The sequence below is a fragment of the Nilaparvata lugens genome, chromosome 10, assembly GCF_014356525.2.
Source record: "Nilaparvata lugens isolate BPH chromosome 10, ASM1435652v1, whole genome shotgun sequence".
Classification (NCBI taxonomy): domain Eukaryota; kingdom Metazoa; phylum Arthropoda; class Insecta; order Hemiptera; family Delphacidae; genus Nilaparvata; species Nilaparvata lugens.
Genome location: NC_052513.1, coordinates 33,679,656 through 33,691,997, shown reverse-complemented (window position 1 = coordinate 33,691,997; position 12,342 = coordinate 33,679,656). Strand labels below are relative to the sequence as shown.

Below are 12,342 nucleotides of genomic sequence, written 5' to 3'. Positions count from 1 at the left end.
GGAAGAGCGATGATGGTGGGAAGACCGAGAAAGATGGAGAGGCATTGGTCATACCCAGACCCGGCACTAGCTGGAACGGGACACGGATATGTATGTACTACACCTTGATAGCTACGGACCAAATAGCCGCAGAGAATACAGAATAGGATGGGTTTTTAGTGCGTTTTTTCAATTCTAATAAGGTGTGTACAGATTTACGCGCCGCGAACACGAACAATTCACTTTCAATCAGCTGATGCCAAGCTTTTTATATCTGTATCTTATCGTTTCTGTACAAATATAGATATAATCAGCTGATAAAAAGTGAATTGATCGTGTTTGCGGTACGTTAATCTGTACGCACCTTTATATTACCAAGCAGACGTCCGAATAACCGGTATCCGAATAATCGATGCTCTACTCTAGTTCCTACAGTTCTCAATCTACTTGTTCCAAGAATGTAAATAGAAATCAATTAATAAGTAGAACGAAGAGAGTAGAGGGAAAATTGAAATAGAATACCTGAAAAACATCCTTATTTTTGGGCTCAGGCACAAGATCAGCAAGCATACAGAAGACACGGAATATACTGTAGACGCACTGGTCGGGCAAAATCGGGTTACTTCTTTGTACAAAATTCTTCTTGCATATCAGCCAGCACACTTCATCAATACGTGATTCGAACTGCCTCAATGAAGGCAATGTTAAAGAGTCTGGAAGCGACGAAAACACCTGTCAACAAAAACAATTGCGTTAAAAAATGATTCATTCCAAGTTAGAAATCGATTTGAAATGTAATGATATAATCAAATATTATAAAAGTTGATAGTAGTCAAGTAGAATGTTATATTATTCCATTCAGATAATTTGGAGATTCATTTATTTATAGCTTTGGCTATGGCTTCTTCATTCGCCAGTTGAGGTACACAGCTTCTTTAAAGTTTTAAGTTGATAAGATTCAATAATATATCCACTGATCTAATCAACTTTGTATTAATTTCTAAATATTCCATTAATTTTTGCTGTGTAATACGTTTTTGTCTCAATGATGTCACTAATAACTGTCTTTCTGTTGAATTATTCTCAATCTATTGTAATATTTCCATTTATGCTCTTTTAGTTTTACTACACTATGGAATTGACTGATATTTTAATTATATTATTTCTCTGTAGATTGATAAGCACTCTTTTTCTACAAATAGGTGAAATTTATAATGGTAAATTATACGAAAAATCCTTGTTTTGTATGTATGTGCGAGCTTGCACTCAATCATCTTCATTACATCATACTTAAATTTCTAAATCTTTATTCTTCCCAACTCCTTTTCCTACTAAATCAAGTTATAAATTAAATAATCTTTCTTATAACACTTTGGATCTGACTCCTCTTCGCGGACAAAGTCCAGTAGCATACTGCACTTTTTGTGAGTAGTATCTTGTTTACTTGTAACTTGTTTTATACTTTTGTGAATATTTTGTATGAATTTCAAGTGAATAAATTTGATTCGATTTGATTATACATCACAACCACAACACAAAATACAACCATGAAATTGAGAGAGTAAGAAGGATAAATACATAGAGAACTGCCTGGCGTTCCAAGTTCCAGCAGTTTTGAAGGGTATGGATACATATTTGGATATCTATATCCTCCTAAGACCGCGCTATCTGTGTGTACACACCCTAAGGATAAGAATGTTAACTTGTAAAAGTAATATTATTCTTTTCAATTTCTTGGGAAAAAACGTATGAAGTAGAACAAATATCACTTATCGTAAAAATCCAAGTATTGGAAGTATCATGAAAACATTATCTAACTCATATAACTTAGTAGTAAACTCATAAACCAGTTACCTGAACATTTCATCACTTGCAACATCACAAGATTAAGTTTAATTTAAAATTGAAATTAAGATAATTCGAAATTTCTAACTCATATATATTATTTTTGGACAAAAAATGGAACTTAAAATTTCAACAGTCAAAACATAACCTATTTTTTGGACATGTTATTCATTATCAAAATTAGGGGATATAATAGTTTTGGGCCATGTCTGTTGTTCTTTCCAGATCATATTTATATGATTTGTTATCTAATCCACAAATAAATAAATAATTCAGTGGATGAAGTTAATGAATGTATTTCACCTGTTACATAATAAAATCGGTTATTTTTTAATTGCCATCATACTAATTGATATGCATTATATACTATTTTTCACTCCTCGATATGAATGACAAACTAAAGCGTAAATCTAGATAATAAGTAGCGTACGACATATGATTCTAAGGCTCAACTCACACTTACGCGACTCAGGTCGAGAAGAGACTCGACTCTAGTCGAGAGCATGTGTTTCCAAATGGTGACACTCAGACCAGTTGATTCTAGTCTCCGTGACGTCACCATTTTGAAAACACATGCTTTCGACTAGAGTCGAGTCTCGTCTCGACCTGAGTCGCGTAAGTGTGAGTTGAGCCTAATTTTCAAACTGTTTTGTTACTCGTCGCCAGCACACAAACTAATAAGGTTTCTATGGTAATTGATTGATTGAGTGCTTTATTTATGCAGATTACAATATATACTGGCTTATACAACTTACAATACGGTACTGTTTTAGATGAATATACATAATATAAACTGAAATAATAATTATTGAAATGTACATTATAAGAAAAAAGAATACAATTTAGAAATTCGGTCAAGACAATATTGTTTTGTATCTACATTAATTGGCGGAGCTTTGATCATATCAATGTCCATTCTTTGGAAAGAATATTCAAAATATGCTTCCCAGTAACACTCTACCAAACTTTACCCAGTAATGTCGATAAACTTTAAGAAATTTAACATAATATTTTTTGTACTTCTGAGTGATTTTGATATAGCCTAATTATGTATTTGTGAGGCTATAAATGAATATAAATTTTATTGTTTGAAAGAGAACAAATTTTAAAGAACTGATTCAAAAGTAACACACATGAAGAGTGAGAGAACACAGAGAAAGGTCAGGCGGTTCACTTTCTTTCTATTGACAAAATGACGGCGGTCAAATACAGGTGTTCTAATTGGATTTTGCAATATAATTGAAGAAAGACAAGATACTATCTTACAAAGATCTAGTATCTGCTGCTTTAGTATAAATTTAATAATGGTAACGTTTTTTCACCTTAGTGATTCAACATTTTTCAACTTCAGTTTACAAGAACGTGGAACTCGTAACGCCTGACCGCTTTCAGTGTGCAGGCACTGTAAAATTTTCATCAGAGATTGAAAGCTCCTGTCATAGTTATCGATATCTACTATAAATAGTAGATAGTAAGGTACTGAAAACAATGTCTGTAATCATTTTGTAATAAATGAGAAGATAAGTGAGAGTCAATGGCCCATATGAATAAAACCAGAGCAAATGCTCATGAGCAAAAGCATGGAGCATAAGGTTTTGCTCATGAGCATTAGGTAGAAGCATAAGCATTTGCTCATTTCTATATGAATAAGCTTTACCTCATACTCTTACCTTATGCTCCTGAATTCTAGAGCAAATGCTCATATATATTTTAAAGATTTTTCATCAGCTGATTCGCCTTTGTGGCCTTACTTTGTTCTTATAGCTCACGTAAGCGCTAAATATGCAAGTTAGGAGACACCGCTTGTGTTTGCGTCGTCTGCTCTGTTTTCTATTTATGAATTGAGTTCTAGGTTAGTTTAGAATTTTGAAATAATAGCGTGAAAAAATGTCATCTCTATAATAACCTTTAGCATATCTTATAATATCAATAGCCTTCTTATAATCATCTACACTCTCATCTTTTTAAATGCCTATTTCCTATTCTGTGATGGTTATCTTTAAATCGGATAGGTATCTTTTGTATTTATCCTTTTGCAGGAATAATGGTGATATAATATATCATGGTTGAATCTAAAATAGTTTCCTCCTACTCACACGAATTAGTTGAGCCATTTTACTATGAGCAAAAGGTGAAAAGCTGCTCCAGAGTAGACTCACCTTTTTTGAAGCATTTGCTTCAAAAGTTGAGCAAATGCTCTAGTTTATTCATACAATTTTGAGCAAAAGCTTCTACTTTTGAGCAAATGCTCGAACTATTTTTTTTTATGAGCATGAGCAAAAGGTTTTGCTCACGTTTATTCATAGAAAATGAAGCAAATGCTCCATATTTTAAAAGTATAAGTAAATGCTCAACTTTATTCATATGGCCCAATCTGTGGTACTGGAATAACTAACCTCTTTTAGAAGATAGTACTTGTAGTGATGGAAATTAAGGCTGGGTGTGCTACGAAAATGTTCTAATCCTTTTTCAACTCCATACAAGTCGAGCAAAGTGCCTATATTTGCAGTCAGCACCTGGAAAATCAAATTTAAGATGAAAATAATTGAAATAAGTTTTGATTGTTACTTTCACTATTATAGTGCTTACAGAGGTAGAAGAAACACCTTATATATCCAATACTTCCAACACTCGTCCACTGACGACCCTGACAAGGAGATAGGAAGGAAACATGTGGACAGCTTCCTGATCCATGGAATATGGTGAAGAAACTGGAAGTAATTAATTACCTACATGCTTACATGTTTTGTGAAGTCCAGGTGCATTTCACTGACCCATTAATCCCAACTAATAATAAGTATTTTTTCAACTAGTCTTTTTTTTGAACCAAACATCCAATTAGTGACGGCATTTTCAATTTACAATAAATTATATTATGGATCACTAGATTCTCACTGATATCACTGTATCTATCTATATATTCAATATCTAGCGCCAAAAATGAGTCAACCTCTGCCCCTACAAGACCAACCTCGTTTCTTTTATGCTGAGCCCACTAGATAGGATACCATCTGGTGGTGGGCTTTCCAGCACCCGTGGTACCCTTTTGTTATCATGGGTGGGTTCCTACTCTGTATCCTGTATTATATTCCTACTCTAAGGCGTATTATGGGAACAATTATAATTAGAATTAAATTAGGTTAAAATAATATTGAAAGAGTTAAATGATAATTCCAAAAATATGTAGAATCAAATGAAATTAAGCTGATGCCCATTTCAATAAGTTATTCCTGAGAAAATTAGACAAAATTTTAGAAAGTGAAGAAAACAAACCCTATTTTCTGGACTATTTTAATGAATCAAAATTCGGCGGAGGAACAGTTTTGGGCTGTGCCTGTTGATCCTCCCCAAATTATTAATTTAATAATAATAATTTTGTATCATTGAATCAATAAAAAATAATTACCGTACATAGCCTACCTAGTAAAGATTAATAGTTTAGTTATTCAATACAGTATTTTATCAAATTGTGTGTTGACAACTCAAAACACAATTTAAACAGAATTAAGCCTAACTCAATACAACACGAAACAACAGTAATTTATAAAATCGGTTGAGCATTTTTTATCCTAAATAAAATTACTTTGCTGCATTTATAAAAATTAATGTTGGTTAAAATATATTAGTTTTATAACAATTCCTTGGTCATTAAGTTGACTTTTAAAAGAAATAGGATTTCACATCTGGTGTAGAATTTTGAGATCTACACTTTGGTAAAACCACGTTAACTTAGTCCTACTTCCATTATCAAGACCATTATAACATCTTAAGTCAGATAATATTGCAGATGAATTTTGGGAATCCATGCTTGGTTATAAACACTCAAGTGTAGGTAGTTAGTTGTTTGAACATACAAGAAAACTTTGGACACCATTTTTTCAAAACTGCAGTTTTGGACTCAAGTGTTTATGACATATGACCAAGGTCCAAGGAATTTATATTAGCAGTCTGGTTATTTTTCATATAATTACATTATTTAATACTTAGATTAAAAGATAGAAAGCAGTAGGCTACCTAGTATAATATTGATTGATGGCCTAATTTATTGCAAATAATTGGGCATTGATTCATTTATGACTAATATGTATAATAACTAATAGTGATTGTTGGGTCATTCACTAATAATGCTTTAATACAGTTGCTTCATCACTTGTCTTATAACTTATTCATATTTAGATAAAATTTCAGACAGATGCATGAACATAGTTGGAAAATGAGAAAGCGTTTTTAGTCATAAAAGGTCAAAAGTATTATATTAGTTTGACTGGAGCCAGTCGGCTATTTCAGGTTCACTATCAGTACATTTATGGACCTTGAGGAAGTAACCAGTCCAAAAATGACAACAACCACCTGCTAATTTATGAGTAGAAATAAAGCACTACTAGACAAAATTTTACTTACTTTGAGTTTGGATTTCATCACGTTGCCAGTCTTCTCTGTTTGTAATGCATTAAATGCATGCCAAATACTATTGGTAACATTTTCAAGAAGATTAGCCATTCTAGTTCACTGCAAAATTATGAATCATCTCTCTTCTGCTTGAATTGAAAACGGACTCATGAACATGAATGATCTTGTCTTGTCTCAAGTTCTCTCTTGATCATCAGCTGTTTTGTGTCACCACAGAATACATACAGAAAGGTAGCTTCCAATCTAACAATGCATTTTACATGGCACCAAGACCAACTCGAGACCGCGCCATCTTTGTAGTAATTAAATCTACCGCCAGTTTCAAAATACTCAAATTGAAGCATTGCTACTTTTGTTCACATATTTTAGAACATACAACAAAATAAATCACTTAAACTAAATCGATTCAAACCAAAATTATCTTATAATATATGTGATATTATAATCTGTGATCAATTTGGTGATTGGAAAAACTTTTTATAAATTCTGATACAAGCCACTTTTTGACAAGGCTACAAAGTTGATGTAATAAGACCGAAGCTAAGATGGAAAATTCTGCAGAAGTTCCGTTTCCATTATAGTGAGGTTCACACTATAATGAGAGTTTTTGATTAGAAATGGTATTGCTATCTTTGTCTATCATACAACAAGGCGGATAGCGCTTTCTCTTTCTTGCTTTGCTCTGTTGCCAGATCGTCTCTCAACAATGTAGAATTGATAATAAATTAACAAAATATTTCATCTCAATCATGAAAATTAATTATGAATTTATTTAAAAATATAATTGATTATTTTAAACGAGAATGAACAGTCGATAGAAGGCATTGACAAGAAGGAGGATCAGCAACGTTTTTCTTTTATCTTTCTCCATTATCATTGTAACGTGAGACTTACTATATAAACCTTGTTCAATATAGACCCAATTTTCAATTGCTCCAAGTGGCTATTGATAAACTACTTTAGTGAGGTCCACGTTATAATGACAGTGGATAAAGATGGGAGAATAGCGATGCCGATTCTCTGCATTAATTAATTATATTCCCACACTGTCAAAACCATAATTGGCATTGTTGTAGACCTAGAAAATGTCTGTTGAATGATAGACAAGGATATCAAAATCAAAGTTGAACAAATACTGGCATTATAACGTGGACCTCACTATATTTAATACATAGCGCATGCGCCAACGTTGTTGGTTGCAACTACAAAGTAGGAGTTTACTTCTTCTCGTTTCTTTCTCTGTGTTGCAACTGAAGCACTGTTGCCAATTTCGGCCGGCGAATTCCCCGGATTTCGGGGATCATCAGACATCAGAATGATAAGATAAGATTCAAACTCAACTGAGTATTTGGCTCAGTTGGTCAGTTCCATAAATTAGTTTCTTTAAAGACGTAAAAACTATTTTAAAGTGAATAAAGGTAAATTTATAATGTCTTCTGCTAGCCCACAACAAGAAAACAGTGATGTTTCAAAGTTGAAATCAACCTAACCTCAATTCATGTTTACAGTTATATTTACAATCATATTTCAATAGTAATAATCAAGGATTGACATTAATCAATTTATATACCGTAAATCAATGATAAAGAGTTTTGAAATTTCAATGAATTAGATCAAAAAGTTTTTAAATCTATAATTTTTTAGTTTTTGTTACTGCACTTGACCAACTGGGAGTTTCAAATGTTTTTAGCACATTAAATGGGTTTGAAGAGATAACAATAAACATTTAGAACTATAAACAACGTTCAAATATCAATAATTGCAGAATGATGTTCAAAATTCTTGCCTTGACATTATTGAGCTTTATACGTTCTTCTGATTTATCATGTTTGTATCCTTATGAATCTGAAACAAGGCAAACGAAATCGTTGAATGGTTTATGGAGTTTCAAAATTATTGATGATTCAACGCTGAGGTCCCACCTAAATAAAGTAAGTAAAAACTATTACCTTTTAATAGTAATTTTATTATTTGTATAATGGTAATATTTATAAAAAATAGATAATACCTAACAATATTCGTATGGCTTTTATTGATGGGGAGTTCCTAACGAGGAGTTCCTCCTCGCCTCAATATATCATTGAAGCCGTCAATGAGCCTTACGACTGTAATACTTCAGCTGGGACCGAAATTTTAACGTGCCCATTCTATAGCATAATAAATAGATATTTTCTATTACGGTATTAGATTCACTCACTAGTCCTATAAGATATGGCCTACATTATGAAAACAAATAACAATGAATACCTATATATATAGTCTACAGTAAGTACCGTACTATAGGCTATTATAAAAATTAAACACCTAAAGATTTCCATAAGTTACTCAAATGAAAAGGGGTGGACTAAATTATTTCCCTAATAACAAAAAAGTGAAAATAATGGAGGTGCCCAAAGCCCAATGCGACGCCTCCCCCCTAAATACCCCAAATTTTAGTACCCCACCCGCCCGCACGAAAAGTAACTCTGCCAATGAAAGGTTAGTTGTATTAAAAACTGTTGGCCTTTTTTGGGGGTCCTCCAAGAATAATTTTCAAAGTTTGCGTCCTTCACCCCCCGCCAGTTAGCACTCCTGCTTTTTGTGATCACCCAAAGTGCAGGAGACTAGACATGAGGACAATATAATTGAATGGGGAAATCAGGAAATAAAGTAGCTTAATTGTCATTGTGGTCGTGAGGAAAAGTCTTCCTCGATTTCAATCCATTATAGGAGGAGGTTGGGAGTCCAGTGTATAAGCAGCATTCACCTCCATCTTATGTCTTTCTACTTCTGCTGCAACTTGCCGTCTTATATCTGGAGTGGCTATCCCAGGACTAAATAGCTTATATGTGGGAGTAGCCCGCAGACATCCTTATAATAAAGACATCTTGAAAATGGCATTAATGTCCTAAGCATGTTGTGACAGAATAATTTAAAAGGGTACTGAGATTTATATTTCTATTTATCCTTATATGAGTTTCATTCAGAGCATAATGCAGATGCTTAGCATGAGCATACTTGTACTAAACGGCTGGCATACCCCAAGGAAATACCTTGGGGGCTGTACGGTCCTTACTAAATTTCTCAAGACCAACCTATCACTAAAGTGTGAGATAAATTACTTTTAACATGAAGAGGAGAAACCCATTTCTCCCTCCACAGTTTGTAGCATAGACACAGACGGACATCCTGTGCACAATTGGATGCGCCGTGTCATTTTGCTTCATGTTCTTGTGATGAAAACATCTCTGTAACATACACAAACCAATATACCTGCTGACCAGTACACTACTTGGAACATTGCCAGCAATAGATGGAGGGGAGTGTTGCCGCGTCGCGTTACAAAGCTCTCTCACTCAGACACAAAAGAAGGAGAATGCTGCTAGGTAGTGGGAGTGATTAGTGGAGGATAGAGCATCGGACCTCTCCGTCTTCGAGAAAGAGCCGTGTTAAAAGTAATTTATCTCGCACTTTAGACAAATCAACGTTGTTTAGATTGTTACATTCTTACATAGTTCATTCCTTGTATAACTAGCTTACGTAAAATAAAGTTGATAATATGCTGGAAGATTGCTCACTTCTATCAGAATAATTGCTTGAATTCATTAGGTACCTACTAAAAAAAACAAGTGACAAAAATAATAAGTAGTTGAGATTTTGAGTCAGCTCAGTGGATTTGAGTTGAAACGAACGTTAAAATATTCTCCAATAAATTCAAGTCACTTTGGTCAATAAAGTTGGTACAGTTAAATAGATCTTATAAAGTACTTTCAACTTCAGAACATTGATGAATATATAAATAAATAATATATTCAGCTTGAATTGTGAGAATAGAGCTTTAAGGATTGATCAATATTCCTCGATTTTCAACTTGATTGGATGTCATACTATAGTGAGGTTCACGTTATAATGACAGTGAAGAAAGAAAGGATAAAAACGTTGCCGATCCTCTGTATTGTCAATGCCTTCTATAGATGATAGCTAATACAGGTTTATTGATTAAATAAGTAAATACAATATAACAATTTTGTAGTACGGTACCCTTTATTTAAAAAAAAAACTTTAAAATAGTTCAACGACTAGTTTCGACCCTAACTTAGGTCATTTTCAAGTTGAAAACGATTTTAAATATTTTTATATTGTTTTTACTAATTTGTTCAAAAGTAGCCCATTAAAGTGAGGTGTTTTTAGGTTTATTTATGTAATATTAACGGCTCATTCTCGTTTATTATATTTTTTTGAGCAAGAAATTATATTTTTCAAAATTTCATCATAAATTTTCATAACTAAGATTAGATATTTTGTTAATTCTACATTGTTAAAATACGATCTGGCAACAGAGCAAAGCGAGAAAGAGATAGCGCTATCCAGTATGTTGAATGATAGCAATATCATTGCTAATCAAACACTGCCATTATAACGTGGACCTCACCATAGTTGATAAAATAGTTTCCTATTAATTATTAATTATTCCTATTAATAGTTGATAAATTATTTTCCTTTTTCAGAATGACAAAGATGTCATCAAGATGCCAGTACCTTCCAGTTTTAATGATATAACAACAAATGCAACAATCAGAGATCATTTTGGACTGGTAGTCTACCAACCAAATTCTTTGCACCAACAGCTTGGAAGGATGGCGAAACTCGAATTTTCGTACATTTCGGAGGCGTGCACTACATATCTTATGTGGTAAATATTATTTTATTTTCACATTTTTTAAAATCCACGTATTATTAAGCTGATAATAAATTATTATTACATAATTGACAATTATTCTCAGCCTTTTTCCACCCAGGTGGGGTCGGCGTTTCGGATCAGTCGCTTCCAAGAGTCTCTCGGTCATGGGCTTTGTTTGGTGTTAGTCCCTTCTGGAAGATCTTGAGCGATACAATTTTCCCATTTATTCCTAGGTCTTCCCCTCTTCCTAGTGCCTTCCACATCTTAATGGTCGATCTAATAATTGACAATTATTAATGACTATTACAATTGATAATTATTAGCATAGAGAAACAATAGCATAATTAGATATCCCATGGTATAGGGCGTTAATTAATGTCGCAACTTTTACTGTTATCTCAAGCTGATAGTCCACGTAGTTCTTTCCTGTGAAGCTTTATGACGCTGGTAGTCTCTCATATTGTGCTGTTCATACACTCTTATCCAGTCAAAACAGTAAAAATCTACATTAATCGACAGTAATCGGCTTGAGATAACAGTAAAAGTTGCGACATAAACGCCCTATACCATGGGATATCTACTTACGCTAATGTTTCTCTATGTTATTAGGCTGATAATAAATGAACCCAGTCATAAAGTTACTCAGATGTGCTTCGCAAGGGTCTATTTGAAGCAGAAATATATTGAATTCAGTTTTATAGTTTCTAGCTGATATTGAAAGTAATAATATTGAAACAATATATAATGGAATGAATTGTATAACAATTACAATACAATTGAATAACAATTGTATTGTAAATAACAATTGTAATTGAATAACAATTGTATTGTAAATAACATATTACAATGGAAGAATGTTCTGATTAGGTTTTTACCTTACGTAAACTTTGCATCACAAATTGAATAGATTTGTTTTAATAGGCCTAATAAGAGTTATAATTTCTCGAAATTTTAACAAGAATTAAAATAGTCATTTAGCCTTGGTGATCTTTATGTAAAATTTCAAGTTAATCAGTTTAGTAGTTCGAACGATGCATCAAACACGTATTTCGTATCCCTTACATTTATAAGCCTATTCCTTTCTTTCGTGTGTAGTCTAATATATATATATATAATATATATATATATATAATATATATATATATTATATATATATATATATATATATGGAAGAAGAAGGAGATAGAAGATAAAACCCTTGAATACTCTATTTTATCTATGACCACTCTGAAGTAAAGTATAACGAAGTGGAAGCATGACGAATTGAAAACTTGACATACTGAAATCTTGAAGTAGTATAAAATGAAAGACCTTGTTTACAGCACGCCAGTAGAAAACGAAGAAGACCTTGTGGCAAGAGTGGTTGCTGCAGCAGGTGCCATTCAAGATGATGAAAATGCTTTTATAGCAGTTCGACGGTCCATGATTGAAAGGTGCAGACTGTGTAA

General features: G+C 33.0%; 2 protein-coding genes across 2 annotated transcripts in view; one reads left to right on the top strand and one right to left on the bottom strand.

Annotated features, from left to right (window-relative positions):
* The window catches only part of LOC111049541 (differentially expressed in FDCP 6 homolog), a 40,729-nt gene extending 34,334 nt beyond the window's left edge, over positions 1–6,395 (bottom strand). The window contains exons 1-3 of the mRNA XM_039436706.1: positions 6,226–6,395; positions 4,221–4,340; positions 502–711 (exon numbers count right to left, since the gene is read on the bottom strand). Coding sequence (XP_039292640.1) covers positions 502–711; positions 4,221–4,340; positions 6,226–6,324 — 429 coding nt within the window. The 5' untranslated portion in view covers positions 6,325–6,395. The remainder of the gene's footprint in view (positions 1–501; positions 712–4,220; positions 4,341–6,225) is intronic.
* Positions 6,396–7,533: 1,138 nt separating this feature from the next.
* Positions 7,534–10,925, top strand: LOC120353358 (beta-glucuronidase-like). The gene is made up of 2 exons (XM_039436695.1): positions 7,534–8,165; positions 10,722–10,925. Exons 1-2 carry the CDS (start codon positions 8,001–8,003, stop codon positions 10,908–10,910), a joined length of 354 nt encoding a protein of 117 aa, XP_039292629.1. The 5' UTR covers positions 7,534–8,000; the 3' UTR covers positions 10,911–10,925.
* The last annotated feature ends 1,417 nt before the right edge of the window (positions 10,926–12,342 follow it).